This window comes from Schistocerca piceifrons, chromosome 6, assembly GCF_021461385.2.
Source record: "Schistocerca piceifrons isolate TAMUIC-IGC-003096 chromosome 6, iqSchPice1.1, whole genome shotgun sequence".
Classification (NCBI taxonomy): Eukaryota; Metazoa; Arthropoda; class Insecta; order Orthoptera; family Acrididae; genus Schistocerca; species Schistocerca piceifrons.
This window is the reverse complement of record NC_060143.1, coordinates 421,993,158-422,008,444: the sequence shown is the minus strand read 5'-3', so window position 1 is coordinate 422,008,444 and position 15,287 is coordinate 421,993,158. Positions and strand designations below refer to the sequence as shown.

Below are 15,287 nucleotides of genomic sequence, written 5' to 3'. Positions count from 1 at the left end.
ATGACAGTTTGGTCCGGCTGAAGACCTGACAAGAATTTGATTAACTTTCACTTTCTGTAAAGTCAGCTGCAGTATACCTTGATATACTCTACATCTCTCTTTAATATGTAGGGGGACTGAATACGGCATATTTAATTGCCAAAACTGGTTGTGAAAATAAAAGAACTGCTCAAATTGCACAGCTGTTTGGCGATTTTCCTTGTTCAATAAATATTAAGTCACCCTGGGCCTCTGCAGCAAGCATGGTTGCAGGCAGTTAAAACTCTGGATTTGGGGCTGCACATGCGTCACACCCAGTGATTCCCAGCACATGCTGCATGCAGATACCAAATGGCATTGTTGCCCATGAATGATCAGAAAAAGGTGGAAGATCAACAGTATGCTGTGCAGGAGAAGTCAGTGCTGCAAGAAACTTACATGCCCAATGTATCATAAGCAGCAGCCTCTGGATCGTGAGTGGTCATTCCCAGCCTCAGCACGGAGACTGGTTGTTAGTCTGGTGCCGTAAGCAACTGTAGCTGGCCTAAGCCCCCAAAAAAGGATAGTATCAATTATCTTCAGATAAGAAGGCCTCACTGACTCATATGCAGTGCATTCATTATCTAGCCATGAATGTACAAATGCCCCGAACCCACTTATGTTTCACACTGCAGTATGGGAGCCATTTGTCACAGGCGTTGCACTTTCACCATCTCTCTCTACTGGGGTGGTGTGTCCACAGCAGGGGGAGGTTCAGCTGTGGGGCAAGATGGTTGCCCTGGGTAGATTTCACGTTCCATCAACTCTGAAGCAGGAGCAGTAGAACCTCCAAGTCAAATGATATCAACATGATCTGATGCCCTATTGCCTGTTTTCGTGTGCAGTGGAAGCTTCCCATTTGCTTTTTTGGTCCATGAGGGCTTTGTAGGAGCTACTGCAGTGGCAATGGAGACTGTGCTGGAATTTTTATTGGGCTCTGCCTTTGGAGGTACCAAGAGCTCTGCATTGGTGACAACTGTGGCTTTATCTGATGTTCTAGGAAGAGCTATGGGCTCTGAATCAAATGCAGCTTGACAAGAGCACTAAAAAACGCAGCCCTAGTGCTGACACTGGCAACCTCCCTTTGTGTAAAAGCCAAAACAAAAGATGTAGTGAATATGGGGGGTTGCATAGCCTTATAGATCTGGCCTCACCATACAGAATTCATTTCAAGGTTTTAATCTCCTGTATCTGCTTTTCTTCAAGGAAGATACTGCATTCCCTACTTGACACAATGATCCCCAGAGCACTTCAGAGGGTAGGAGCAACCAGCTTCGTCATGGGCAGCCTTGCCACTTTTGCCATTAGTGACTTCACCCTTACATCCTCAGGTAGTGTGCCCAAAGCATTTTCATTTGAAACAGTGCATTACATTGGGGACATGGGGCCATATAGTTAGGCAAAGAAATTCTTCCTTGATATGCTCTTTGAGTTTCGTGCTACTGAAGGTAAGCTTGAAGGAGTCAGATTTTATGAGATCCCCATCCACCCTTTTCAATATATTTTGCATATCAACGATCCCTTCTTGAACCCACTCATCTTTCAATTCCTCCTTGGGAATGTCAACCAGATCTCTACACAACACAACATCTCAGCTATAATTCAAATTGTTATGGAGCTCCATTTCTACGACACATTCCACAAGGCACTGAGCTTTCCAGGGATTGGTTGCTTGTTGGGAACTATCAGTTTCAAGCAACAGCATTCCATTACATAATCACTTGACTGATTTCAGTGTACCTGCAATGCCCTACAAACCTTTATCAAAGTTGCCCTCTTTCTGTTTCACAATCAAAACACATTCTGACCAACAGCATGCATTCAGTTCCTATATACTGAAGAACTCTGTATAATCTCTGAGCCAGGAGGACCGGCTACAACACCCCTCTTGTTAGATGGGGTAATCATAATCTCCATTCTACTGGGAGGAAGAGGAGGAAATTTTGAGGGTTCCATCTTGGTTCCACAGGCAGTTAGAGAAAGAAAAGTCTCCCTAAACAGAGCTCTGCATGCCTAGGTGAGCCTTCTGCAACTGAGGTGTGGTAGGTTCCCCAGAGGTTGCCCACTAACAACTATTCCACCTCAACAGCCATGCATCTCGTCAGCACGCAGCACACTATGACACTGAGGGTTTTTTTTATAGAGGTTTTTACTGTCCTAAAAATTTGAGTAGTGAAGCCAAGATCCTGTTCCACATGACACACAACGTTCCACCACTGTACTGCACATTGGTCACTGACGCATGCCCAGAGCTTGCAGTGATGGGAGACTAGCACCACTTACTGCCTAGCTCAGGAACCCTGGGGTCGCCACACCCTTGCCTAGAAAATGAATGCTGAGCACCTGAAAGTTAGACACTTACACTGTAAAGTTGTTATCATTAACCTCTCAATTAGTGTGATTTGTAACATATGCGATTTCCCTTACTGGGTGATTTAAAGTCTTCCATGTATTATTTTTGTTTCATTCAAAACAGAAACTCGTTTCTTCACATTGTGTGTCTGATTACAACCCTATTGTGACAGGAGTAAAAACCACCTTCATGGGTAAAATGCAAAACCGGATTGTGTTGTAAATATGTTGCTCATATTCTGCTTGACCTCTGCTCTCATCTGTAATATTGGAAGGAATGGCAGGCAGCCTGGCCAGCTGGCTGGAAAGCAGTTGGAGCCCCTCAGAATGTTTTATGTAACGGGAGAAACAACCTTTGCATCTGAGTAGTGCTTCCACACCATCCTTTACCACAAGAAAACTAGTTACATGACAAGATAACATCTCAGGAAAGGGATGAATGATGAAATGTCTGTCAACCAATGACAGATGTAAAACAACAAGTGGTGGGAGGGGCTGGAGCCAGGTAGCCATTGGCCCCTCTGGTAGGAACAGGTGATGGGGACCCTTCCAATCCTTCATTCTGATGATGAAGTACCAGACATAGTGTGTCAGGAACTTTAATGCTTCCCCATAAGGTGGCCAAATTAGGACATTTCAGTAGGATGTAGGCCACTGTGAGACAGGCACCACACCGACAGGGGAGTGGATTCTGACATTGGAGGGTGTGTCCATTGGGCAGCCAAGTGTGGCCAATGGGAAGCCAATACAGGACAGCAGATTCTCTGTGAGAAGCACGAAGGGAAGACTGTGACATGGTTATAGACTCCTCTATGGTTTGTAGTGTATTCAGTGAAACTAGGGTGCATCAATCTGCATTGCAAACCTCTAACAGTTGTCAGCACAGAGTCGACCGAAGCTCTGGTTCCAGTACCCCCATCTCCAAAGTTGGTACAACATCATATTTCGATTTCATACATGAGATCCTGAAGAGTCACAACCAATGGCTGTCAAGGGTAGCACCGGTCGACAGCCTTAAATCAGCTCAAAGAGTCACTGCCAGTTAAGAACAACACCAGTGCAAGAACAAAGTTGGCCGAGAGCTTCAACAGTAGCCATCAATTTTGCAGTTAATGCACTGCACCTGTTCACCAGGGGGTGTCGTTCAGTTCATCTTGCACAGGTTCATTCATCGACTGTAGAGTCATCAGTGTGTACCATGTCTGAGCTTGGAAATGCATCTAGGAAGTCCAGGAACAAATGGCAAAAAACCATAGGGTCTATTAAATCTTCCAGTCCAAAGGATAGGTCAAGGCAGATCCGGGAACTACACATCATTTAGGCACACACAATTTCTTCCTAGCGAGAGGCTAGTGAAAGACTGGGAAAGATGGAATTCACAGTAGAGACTGTATGCTAACTGCAATCGTGACTTCACGCCTTGACCTCTGTTGTGGGAGGCAGAACTTCCCACTAGGAAAAATAACAATAGTTTGGATGCTCAGGGGAGCAGCAAATGTGTGTTGCATAGTTGAACAGCAGTTGGTGGTGCCTGATCTGGGGGGGGGGGGGGGGAGGGGGGGGAGGGGAGGGAGGGGGCACGCCAGCCTCTGCAAGTAGGCTGTCCACAGGGCTGGACCAAGAGGCACCTGTCCAAGTCAGATCCCACAATGGTGTACTGGGTCCAGCACCCAAAATGCTGAAGGTGATGCTGAGCTGTATCAAGATGTGATTTGGGAGCTGGCCCCAGAGACCGCACTCATGGAGAGTGGTGAAAATGGGGTGACACCACGTGGTGGTATATGCCCGAAGTCAGTGAAAAATAATAGTGATAAGATGTTGACACCGGACAAAAGCTGAATGAAAAATCAGACCCCACGCACACCAAATTGTCAGAAATAGAGAAGCCTTGGGGAAAATCGCCCTGGGATGAAGCCAACAGACCCCAAGACCCAAGGTACCAACACAGCAGTCAGCTCATCACACATTTGAACAAGTCACAGATAACATTAGTGAGGCTAATATGGTGATAGTAATCCATATTAAGGGGTTGTTTACCTGGTTTCAGTACTGGGACAACCATGCTTCCTCATCTCTAAGTACAGTTCAAAGTGGCAAGGATGTGACATTTGCGATCCACTGATTAATGGTTGACTATTTGGCTGTGAATGTGCTCTGGCCCTGGAGCCACATGATGGCAAGGGGCTAGGGCACAGAGAAATTCCCACTCACTGAATTGAGCACTGCAACAGCTCAGCTCAGAGGACATGTATTACATGGTAAATAAAGTCTCTCCACCCACTGTTTGAGGACAGAAAAGCAGGCTGATAATTATCAAGTGCAGATTCTTGAGCATAATGAAAAGCAAAATGTCTGGCAACAATATCTGGATCAGTGTAAACATCACCATTCACAGAGACACCAGGTACACCTTCAGGTTATGCGTATCCAAAGAGGCATGGAATCTTCACCCATACCTGCAAAGGAGGAGTACATGTGTACATTATTAAATGGTAACAACATACTTCTCCCAGCATTTAAGTTTCTGTTGCTTTATGAGGTGGCCAATGTGAGCACAGAGCTGTTTAAGGGCAATGAGGTGCTACATTAACAGATGTTTATGGCATTGGAGAGCCCACCGTTGATCTCTAATGGCCACATCAATGTTGGGGGGACCACCAAGGTACTGTATTTCAACAGGGGGGGTTCCATGGAAGAGAAGATCTCTAAAGTCATGTTGAGTGGCACATTTTTGCTTTGGACAGAGTCCAGAACAAACTTGCAAACAACAACTGAAGCTCTTTCATAGTCAGTGCAGTTCTTTAAATAGCCCCAACAACAGCATAGGGTAGGGCTTCACAGTGCTGGGAAACAAGTTTCCTGGAGGATAATGCAAAAGCAGGTAAAGTGCACTAAAGATGATGTAGCTCAGCCAAGTGGCAGAAAAAACCAATACAGTTCCACTGGAGGATCATGCTATCAATACCCTGTGAGAGCATGAAGGGACCAAGGAGGCAGATCATGCCTCAGTAGCGCCTGCTGCTACTGGTTGTGAAAATACATCATCAATATACATTTGTTCTGAATCAGGGTGTGTGGAGGGAGGGGGGCTCAGATGGTCCAGCGCCATATGGCAGCCAGGAATGCTGCCATTTATTTATTTATTTATTTATTTTATTTATTTATTTTATTTATTTATTTATTTCTTGTTCCGTAGATCCAGTTAGTGAGTCAATCACAAGGATATGGAACGTGTCAACTTGTACAGGTATCAATTTAAACTTACAATAAATACAAGGGCAATTCAATGGCAAATTGTACATAGTTTAAGTAAGACATACTATAAATACAGTAACAGATACAATGTCAGCTAGATAACATAACTGCCATTTGACAGAAAAAGGAGTTTCAAATAAAGGTTAAAGATAAGAGCACAAAATTAAATCAGATATTAGGCCTACAAGAGTAAATACATGTACAGCCAATCTTTTGTTACAAAAAGTGCGCTAATGCCCAAATGCACAATAAAATTAATTGAACTACTACTAGACACAATAAGTTTAGTGATGGTATACATTTTCTTTCAGGTATTCATCCACAGTATAATAAGATTTCTCTGTCAGGTAATCTTTGAGAACTTGTTTAAATTTTGGCAGTTCTGTATGAACACATTTGATATGTAGTGGTAGAGCATTGAACAGCTTAATGCTCGAGTAGTAAACTCCTTTTTGTACCAGAGTGAGACGTTTCATTTCTAAATGTAGATTGTTTTTGTTTCTGGTGTTATAACCATGGAATTTACTGTTGTCTTGGTAGATGGAATAATTTTTGCACACAAACGTCAGCAAGGAAAAAATATACTGTGAGGCAGTTGTTAGGATACCTATCTTCCGAAACCAGTGCCTGCAAGAGTGTCTTTGATGGACCCCACACATTATTCTGATTGCTTTTTTTTGGATGGTGAAAACTTTTTTTGCAAGTGGTTGGTTCCCCCGAATATGATAGCATATGACATCAATGAGTGGAAGTAGCCAAAGTAGGCAACCTTAATAGTGTCAACTTCAGCCACTGAAGAAATTACACATAATGCAAATGTTGCCGAGCTAAGTTTTTTACATAGATGAAGGATGTGAACTGACCAATTACATTTACTGTCTATGTAAGCACCCAGGAATTTTGTGTCTTCAACTTTCTGTATTGGCTGATCTCTACATTTTATGTTAATTTCATCGGGATTACTTTGTGATGTATGGAACCTCATATAATGAGTTTTATCTGCATTGAGCGAGATACCATTTGAGGAGAACCAATTTAAGATGTCATTAAAAACAGTATTTGTAGTTTTTTCAAGATCATGATCAATCAAATCGTCAATTAGAATTGTGGTATCATCGGCAAACAGGGTAAATTTGCTGTTTGTCTCAGAACAAAGAGGAAGATCATTAATAAAGATGAGGAAAAGCAGTGGGCCCAAAACGGAGCCTTGAGGCACACCACACGTTATCGTGCCCCATTCAGACGAGGCAGGTTCTCCAGAAGAGCCATTTAGCATTACAGTCTGCTTCCGATCCTGTAGATATGATTGTAGCCACAAGCCAACAGTACCACCTAAACCATAGTATTCTGCCTTTTTCCAAAGAATTTGGTGGTTTACACAGTCAAAGGCTTTCGTAAGATCACAAAAAATACCCACTGGAGACATTTTTTTGTTAATGGCTTCCAAAACTTGGTTGCTGAAAGAGAATATTGCCTGTTCAGTACAAAGACCGGCACGAAACCCAAACTGATTTTTGCTTAAGATACTGTGGAAGTTGAGATGGTCTACAATCCTCCTGTGCATGAGTTTTTCTAGAATTTTCGAGAAGGTAGTTAATAGGGATATTGGGCGATAGTTTGTAACAATGCTTTTATCCCCTTTTTTAAAGAGAGAAATCACTACAGCCAACTTAAGTCTGTCAGGGACAATCCCATCTTGTAGGGATGCATTGTATATGTTGCATAAGACGGGACTAACAAATTTATAACAGTGTTTCAGTATTTAACTAGAAATATTGTCCACACCAGCAGAATTTTTATTTTTTAATGACCTAATTACTCTTATGACTTTGCTTACTGTAACTGGAGGTAAGGACAACTGTGGGATTCTGTTGCTAATACCTTTCTGTAGGAGGGACAATGATTCTTCCATAGAACCATTACAGCCTGTCTTCTCTGCTGCTCTCAAAAAGTGGTTATTAAATATTTCTGCAACCAACTCAGGTTTCTTTATGATACTGTCCCCTGTATTAATCTCTACCTGAGACATGTTCCCTGTTGTCCTGCCAGTTTCCCTCTTTATTACATTCCATATAGATTTAATTTTATTTTCTGAGCTTTCAATTTCTGATTTTATGCACATACTTTTAGATTTATTTATAACCTTCTTGAGAATGCTACAGTAAAGTTTGTAGTGTTGTCGTTTCTTTGGATCATTACAAGTCCTGAGAGAACTGTATAACATCCTCTTTGTTCTACAAGATGTTATTATCCCTGTAGTGATCCAAGACTTCTTGGCATTGCCTATATGACTATTTCTAACTACTTTTTTGGGAAAGATGGACTCAAATACAGACATGAATTCATTTAAAAATGAATTGTACTTTTTGTTTACATCTGTTTCCCTATAAACTCGGCTCCAGTCTATCTCTTTTAGGCTATCATTGAATTTTTTAAGGCCCTGTTCATTTATTATTCTAAAAGATTTCCAAGAATGCTCGGAACTGTTGCACACACTGATGTAATTGAGCCTAAGCAATTGACCACCATGATCAGAAAGGCCAAGGATTGGATGTACAGTGATCTCATTGCATTTAGACTTATCTATAAATATATTATCTATCAGACTTTTACTGTTAACAGTAATCCTAGTTGGGAAATCTACTATTGCCATCAGATTATAAGACTCCATTAAATGTACTAAATCAGCTTTACTATTGCTCTCATTTAGGAAATCAACATTAAAGTCACCAGTAATTATCAAGTTCTTGGACTTTGAGTACAGTATGGATAATAAAGAATCTAAGTGCTTAAGAAATACATTCAAATTCCCTGAGGGAGATCTATACAGTGCTAACACTACAGCCGTGAAGTCATTTACAGTAATCTCAACACCACATACTTCAATTTGTTGCTCTATACAATGGCTCTTTAAATCTAATGCATTGTAAGATATGTTGTTTTTTACATAAATTACCACTCCACCATTTTCCATGATGGTTCTAGAGTAATGCATTGCCTGACAGTAACCACTTAGCTGCAACCTTTCAATATCCTTCACATGATGTTCACTAAAACATAATACATCAGTATCTTTTATTCCTTGTGGTTCCTCTAACAGAACAGTAATGTCATTTACTTTATTACCAAGTCCTCCCACATTTTGGTGAAAAATCGTCATTTCTTTGGAATTAGAGACAGATCTAAACTTTTGCCTAAAAAATTATCGGTAGCTACAGACACAGTACGTTCATTACTAACAATTTCGTGAAACATTTGAGTTTGAAACCGAGTCTGACTTGATGGTTGGAGCCATTCAAGTGCGATTGGTTCCAACTTTGGGGTACATTTGTGGACTTCTTTCAATATTTTTGTTTTTAAGAGTGTACCTAATGCTTTTTTTCCTGATCTGTTCAGGTGCATACCGTGTCTTGTAAATAATTCTCGTCCAAAACTGCTCACATCTACAACACAAGTATTTTTAAAATGCTTACACAACTTTGCTAACTTAGAGTTCGTTTGTGAGATAGCCTCATTTACACAGGACTGTGGAATTAAGTCATGTCTCTTTGGAATGTTCACAACAAATACCTTAGACTGATGAAGCGCCGATATTTTCTTCCTGAGCGACTGTATGGCATCATTCCCTTCATTGCAGGCAACGTTGTTTGAGCCACCTATTAAGATCACACACTCGTTTTTTACTTTTTCAGGATCACACCCTGCTACAACTTCTTGAAGTTTAGCACCTGGCTTCACAATTCCACAAACATCGGCAGCATTAAAACTGCTTTTCACTATATCAGCCATGCCTCTACCATGACTATCAGCGAAAATGTGAAAACGATTTGTTGATGTTTCACTCACAGCAGACTGGATCATACCACTGCCACTTTCATTGCTGTTAACTGAACGTTGTGGCTTTGGAAGATCAAACCTAACCTTTTTCCGATAGTTTATCGGCACACTCTTCTTATGATTTGAAGTGGTTACCTGTTCTGGGGTGCTTCTACAGGATCTAAATCCTCCTTGGTAGTTTACAGAAATCTTGACAAGATGTATGTGCAGCCGAAGAGGAGAATCCCCCTGTAGTTATCTGGCTTTGTTTTCCTCTGTTTCTATGTACTGGATGTAATACAGCCATAGTTCAGTGTTGTGGTAACTTCCCTTTGTTTCAGACTTTCACCAACCACTGGTGTAATGATATCTTTGCTGGTTCTGCAGCATGATTTAAGAGTTATGGATATGTTCAATTTTCTCCATTTTCTGTTAGGTCTTGAGCTTTGTAGTTCTTAAGAACACTTAAATGGATTTATTTGGATTTCTGCCTTTATTTGAAGAAATTTTTGGGGATTGTCAAAGTTTAGCTGTTTATTGACCATATCTTCTAAAATTTCTGTGCTGGTTCTATTACTGTGGACCTTCTTATTGCTTTTTTTTAATTTTCTACCAATAGCATTGGAGAGCCATTTCTTGAGTTCTCTACTAAATATTTGTTAGCAATGTCTTGTGTCTTTTCTCACTATTAGTTTCTAGCATGAAAAATACTCCTTCTTGGTACCAATTTCAATCTACTTGATAAAAGAATAATTATTTCTCCTTTCAATTGACAGTACTAGAAGTCACAAAAGCAATGCAGAGTGTAGATGTAGTAAACTAAATTTAGGTTTCCTGTCCAACTATACTCAAACACAGCCTTCTCTTTTCCAGATGTTGAGGCAACCATCCAAATGCAGAGAATGTCATGAGGATGACAATATAAACACAACAGGACATCATTAGATATCAAAGGCAATTGAACCACTAATATACAGCACTAAGATGCCATTTTAGGCTCCACTAGATCCAAAGTTATGAATTAAGTAACAAATTATGATGTCATGTGGAACAACTACTCCAGTTAGCAAACAGTTTATGATATGAAAATCAGAATCTTCTTAGCACATTATAAAATGAGAACTAAGCCTTCTTTGATTTACAAAGTACCACAACTTGCAACCACACTCCAAGCAGTTATATTTCTCTGCAGTTCTGGCTGATTTGCCATATGTGAAGCCTACCATCTTTGACAACACAAGAAGGAAAAACCAGATTAAGGAAAGAATCAAAGAAAAACAAAACTGAAGCACACATCAAGCACTGATGTTAGTTTTCTTACCTGCAACATGTCCAGGATCCACTACTGGGTTCACATTTATAGGGTGAAAATGCAAAACCACACTATCAGTTCAATATAAAAAAACATTAACACTCAAACCATTTGCACCTGAGGAATTAGAAACAATGAAAGTGGAATAATGGAAACAATATTTTCAGTTCCATTTTAATCCACACCAAAGACAAAAGTGCCTTGCAAGTGTAGTTAGCGCTACAGCATTGAAGATACGCAGAAGTTGTGAATACTCACTGGCTTTTCCAGCAGCCCATCCTCCAACAGGTGGTACTGGCAGCGGCATTGGACCACCTGGTACTGGAGATGGGGGACCACCAACTGCTGCTAGAGGAGGAAGAGGAGGAGGTATTCCCATCCCAGGGGGTGGAGGGGGTGGCAGTGGCCCTCCTGTCCCAGGGGGTGGAGGTGGTGGCGGAGGGGCCCCCGTCCCAGGGAGTGGAGGTGGTGGCGGAGGGGCCCCCGTCCCAGGGAGTGGAGGGGGTGGCGGAGGGGCCCCCGTCCCAGGGAGTGGAGGGGGTGGCGGAGGGGCCCCCGTCCCAGGGAGTGGAGGGGGGTGGCGGAGGGGCCCCCGTCCCAGGGAGTGGAGGGGGTGGCGGAGGGGCCCCCGTCCCAGGGAGTGGAGGGGGTGGCGGAGGGGCCCCCGTCCCAGGGAGTGGAGGGGGTGGCGGAGGGGCCCCCGTCCCAGGGAGTGGAGGGGGTGGCGGAGGGGCCCCCGTCCCAGGGAGTGGAGGGGGTGGCGGAGGGGCCCCCGTCCCAGGGAGTGGAGGGGGGTGGCGGAGGGGCCCCCGTCCCAGGGAGTGGAGGGGGTGGCGGAGGGGCCCCCGTCCCAGGGAGTGGAGGGGGTGGCGGAGGGGCCCCCGTCCCAGGGAGTGGAGGGGGTGGCGGAGGGGCCCCCGTCCCAGGGAGTGGAGGGGGTGGCGGAGGGGCCCCCGTCCCAGGGAGTGGAGGGGGTGGCGGAGGGGCCCCCGTCCCAGGGAGTGGAGGGGGTGGCGGAGGGGCCCCCGTCCCAGGGAGTGGAGGGGGTGGCGGAGGGGCCCCCGTCCCAGGGAGTGGAGGGGGTGGCGGAGGGGCCCCCGTCCCAGGGAGTGGAGGGGGTGGCGGAGGGGCCCCCGTCCCAGGGAGTGGAGGGGGTGGCGGAGGGGCCCCCGTCCCAGGGAGTGGAGGGGGTGGCGGAGGGGCCCCCGTCCCAGGGAGTGGAGGGGGTGGCGGAGGGGCCCCCGTCCCAGGGAGTGGAGGGGGTGGCGGAGGGGCCCCCGTCCCAGGGAGTGGAGGGGGTGGCAGAGGGGCCCCCGTCCCAGGGTGTGGAGGGGGTGGCAGAAGGGAGCCTCCTATTCCGAGGGGGAGGGGGGGTGGAGGAGGCGGAGGGTGTGGTGGTGGCGGAGGGCCTCCAATTTCAAGGGCTGGAGGGGATGGAGGTGGGTGAGGTGGTGAAGGGCCTGCCATACCATGGGATGGAGGAGGTAATCCTCCAATTCCAGGAGTAGGAGGGAGATAAGGAAGTGGTGGTGGTGGTGGTGGTGGTGGTGGTGGTGGTGGTGGTGGTGCTCCAATCCCAGGGGGCAGCGGTGGAGGCAGTGATGGTACTGGACCTTCCATTCCAGTGGGTGGAAGGGACTGCAAAAGTCGTAGAGCTGGGCACTGGGGATGACTGTCGGAACAAGTAGTTATAAGTTGATCATAAGAAACTTGTATTCTCACAGATACTGGACTCTGCACTGATTTGGGTACATACTTTTTGGGAGATGCTCTCTCAGTTGCTCCAACTTCAGGGGAAAAATCTGAACTTTGATGTTGGACGCCAACTGCTCTTGATATTTCCTTATTTTCATATGGAATTCGCTCACTTGACATTTTCATAGTATAGTCTTCGAGAGGCAGCATAACTGAGATACACTGCTCCCTCACCTGTATCAAGTCTTTAGTATCTGTTGCTTTTTCACATGTTATGATCACTTTCTTTATGCCAATTTCATGTTTCTCTGGTAGTTCTTCAACAATTGCAGGCAAAGCTCTCATTACAACCATGTTATCAGATTTAGTTTTAATTTTATTCTGGTTCTTCTCAGAGAAAAATTTGGAAGATACTACTCCTGTTGGACAGTCAAAACCAGATCTTGTTTTGGCTGTCAGTGACTGAAATGACGAAAAACATTTGTTAATTTAACTGGATAAAAATTAGGATTATTATTATTATTATTATTATTATTATTATTATTATTATTATTTAAAGCAAGTTTGTGCTTTGCCATAGTAAATATCCTAATAATTTAAGATAGCTACACGCGCGTACTGCTGACAAAGTAGGCGATGGTAGGAGGATGTATGGGACAGGTCTTGCATGTAGGTCTACCTCATGGCTCATACCCCTGTAATAGACCTAGATGCAAGATCTGTCCCTTACATCCTCCTACCACCACATACTCCAGTCCGGTTACTAACATTACCTATCACATCAAAAGTAGGGCTACCTGTGAAACCAGCCATGTGATCAACAAGCTAAGCTGCTCCCACTGTGCTGCATTCTATGTAGGCATGACAACCAACAAGCTGTCCGACTGCTTGAACGGCCACTGACAAATTGTAGCCAAAAAACAAGTGGACCACCCTGTCGCTGAACACACTGCCAAACATTATACCCCTCATATCAATGACTGCTTCACAGCCTGTGCCATATGGATCCTTCCCACCAATACCAGCTTTTCTGGATTGCGCAGGTGGGAACTTTCCCTGCAGTACATCCTATGAGGTGCATTCAAGTTCTAAGGCCTCCGATTTTTTTTCCAATTAACTACTCACTCGAAATCGATGAAACTGGCGTTACTTCTCGACGTAATCGCCCTGCAGACATACACATTTTTCACAACGCTGACGCCATGATTCCATGGCAGCGGCAAAGGCTTCTTTAGGAGTCTGTTTTGATCACTGGAAAATCACTGAGGCAAAAGCAGCACGGCTGGTGAATGTGCGGCCACGGAGAGTGCCTTTCATTGTTGGAAAAAGCCAAAAGTCACTAGGAGCCAGGTCAGGTGAGTAGGGAGCATGAGGAATCACTTCAAAGTTGTTATCACGAAGAAACTGTTGCGTAACGTTAGCTCGATGTGCGGGTGCGTTGTCTTGGTGAAACAGCACACGCGCAGCCCCTCCCGGACATTTTTGTTGCAGTGCAGTAAGGAATTTGTTCTTCAAAACATTTTTGTAGGCTGCAGCTGTTACCGTAGTGCCCTTTGGAATGCAATGGGTCAGGATTACGCCCTCGCTGTCCCAGAACATGGACACCATCATTTTTTTGGTGGCGGTGAATTTGTGTGCTTCCATTGAGCTGACTGGCTCTTTGTTTCTGGATTGAAAAATGGCATCCATGTCTCATCCATTGTCACAACCGACGAAAAGAAAGTCCCATTCATGCTGTCGTTGCGAGTCAACATTGCTTGGCAACATGCCACACGGGCAGCCATGTGGTCGTCCGTCAGCATTCGTGGCACCCACCTGGATGACACTTTTCGCATTTTCAGGTCGTCATGCAGGATTGTGCACAGAACCCACAGAAATGCCAACTATGGAGGCGATCTGTTCAACAGTCATTCGGCGATCCCCCAAAACAATTCCCTCCACTTTCTTGATCATGTCGTCAGACCAGCTTGTGCAAGCCCGAGGTTGTTTCGGTTTGTTGTCACATCATGTTCTGCCTTCATTAAACTGTCGCACCCACAAACGCACTTTCAACACATCCATAACTCCATCACCACATGTCTCCTTCAACTATCGATGAATTTCAATTGGTTTCACACCACCCAAATTCAGAAAATGAATGATTGCACGCTGTTCAAGTAAGGAAAACATCGCCATTTTAAGTATTTAAAACAGTTCTCATTCTCGCCGCTGGCGGTAAAATTCCATCTGCCGTACGGTGCTGCCATCTCTGGGACATATTGACAATGAACGCGGCCTCATATTAAAACAATGCGCATGTTTCTATCTCTTTCCAGTCCGGAGAAAAAAAATCGGAGGCCTTAGAACTTGAATGCACCTCGTACGTTCCCGTAACCCTCCTGGCCTCAACCTTTGTTAGTCACTGTCCTCACCCATCCAGTCCCCTCCCTGTCCCCATTCCAGCACTACACAGCGGTCATTTCACCACCACACTCGGTCTTTTAATTTCTTTTATTCCTCTCCTTTCCGCTACTTAACCCCTCCCCCTCCGCACCTTCTCTCCATCTAAACTGCAACACTTCACTGTCCGCCACTCCCACCATACTACCCCTCCCCCTTCCAGGCTCCTCCTTACCCCCTCCCAGTCACCACTCCCATCATGCACTGATGCTGCTGCTCGCAGTGTAGTTTCAGCTCTCGGAGACTGCAGATGTGTGTGCATGTTGCGCTTGCATGAGAGTGAGTGAGTGAGTGCATCTGTGTCTACTGCTGACAAGGGCCTTAATGGCCAAAAGCTATGATTGTGTGAATCTTTTTATTGTGCCTATCGCAGCTCAGCATCTCCGTTATATGGAGGATA

General features: G+C 44.6%; 1 protein-coding gene across 1 annotated transcript in view; it reads right to left on the bottom strand.

Annotated features, from left to right (window-relative positions):
• LOC124803359 (formin-2-like) overlaps positions 1 to 15,287 on the bottom strand; it is a 237,603-nt gene that overhangs the window by 124,012 nt on the left and 98,304 nt on the right. Inside the window, exons 6-7 of the mRNA XM_047264544.1 lie at positions 11,829 to 12,910; positions 11,012 to 11,283 (exon numbers count right to left, since the gene is read on the bottom strand). Coding sequence (XP_047120500.1) covers positions 11,012 to 11,283; positions 11,829 to 12,910 — 1,354 coding nt within the window. The remainder of the gene's footprint in view (positions 1 to 11,011; positions 11,284 to 11,828; positions 12,911 to 15,287) is intronic.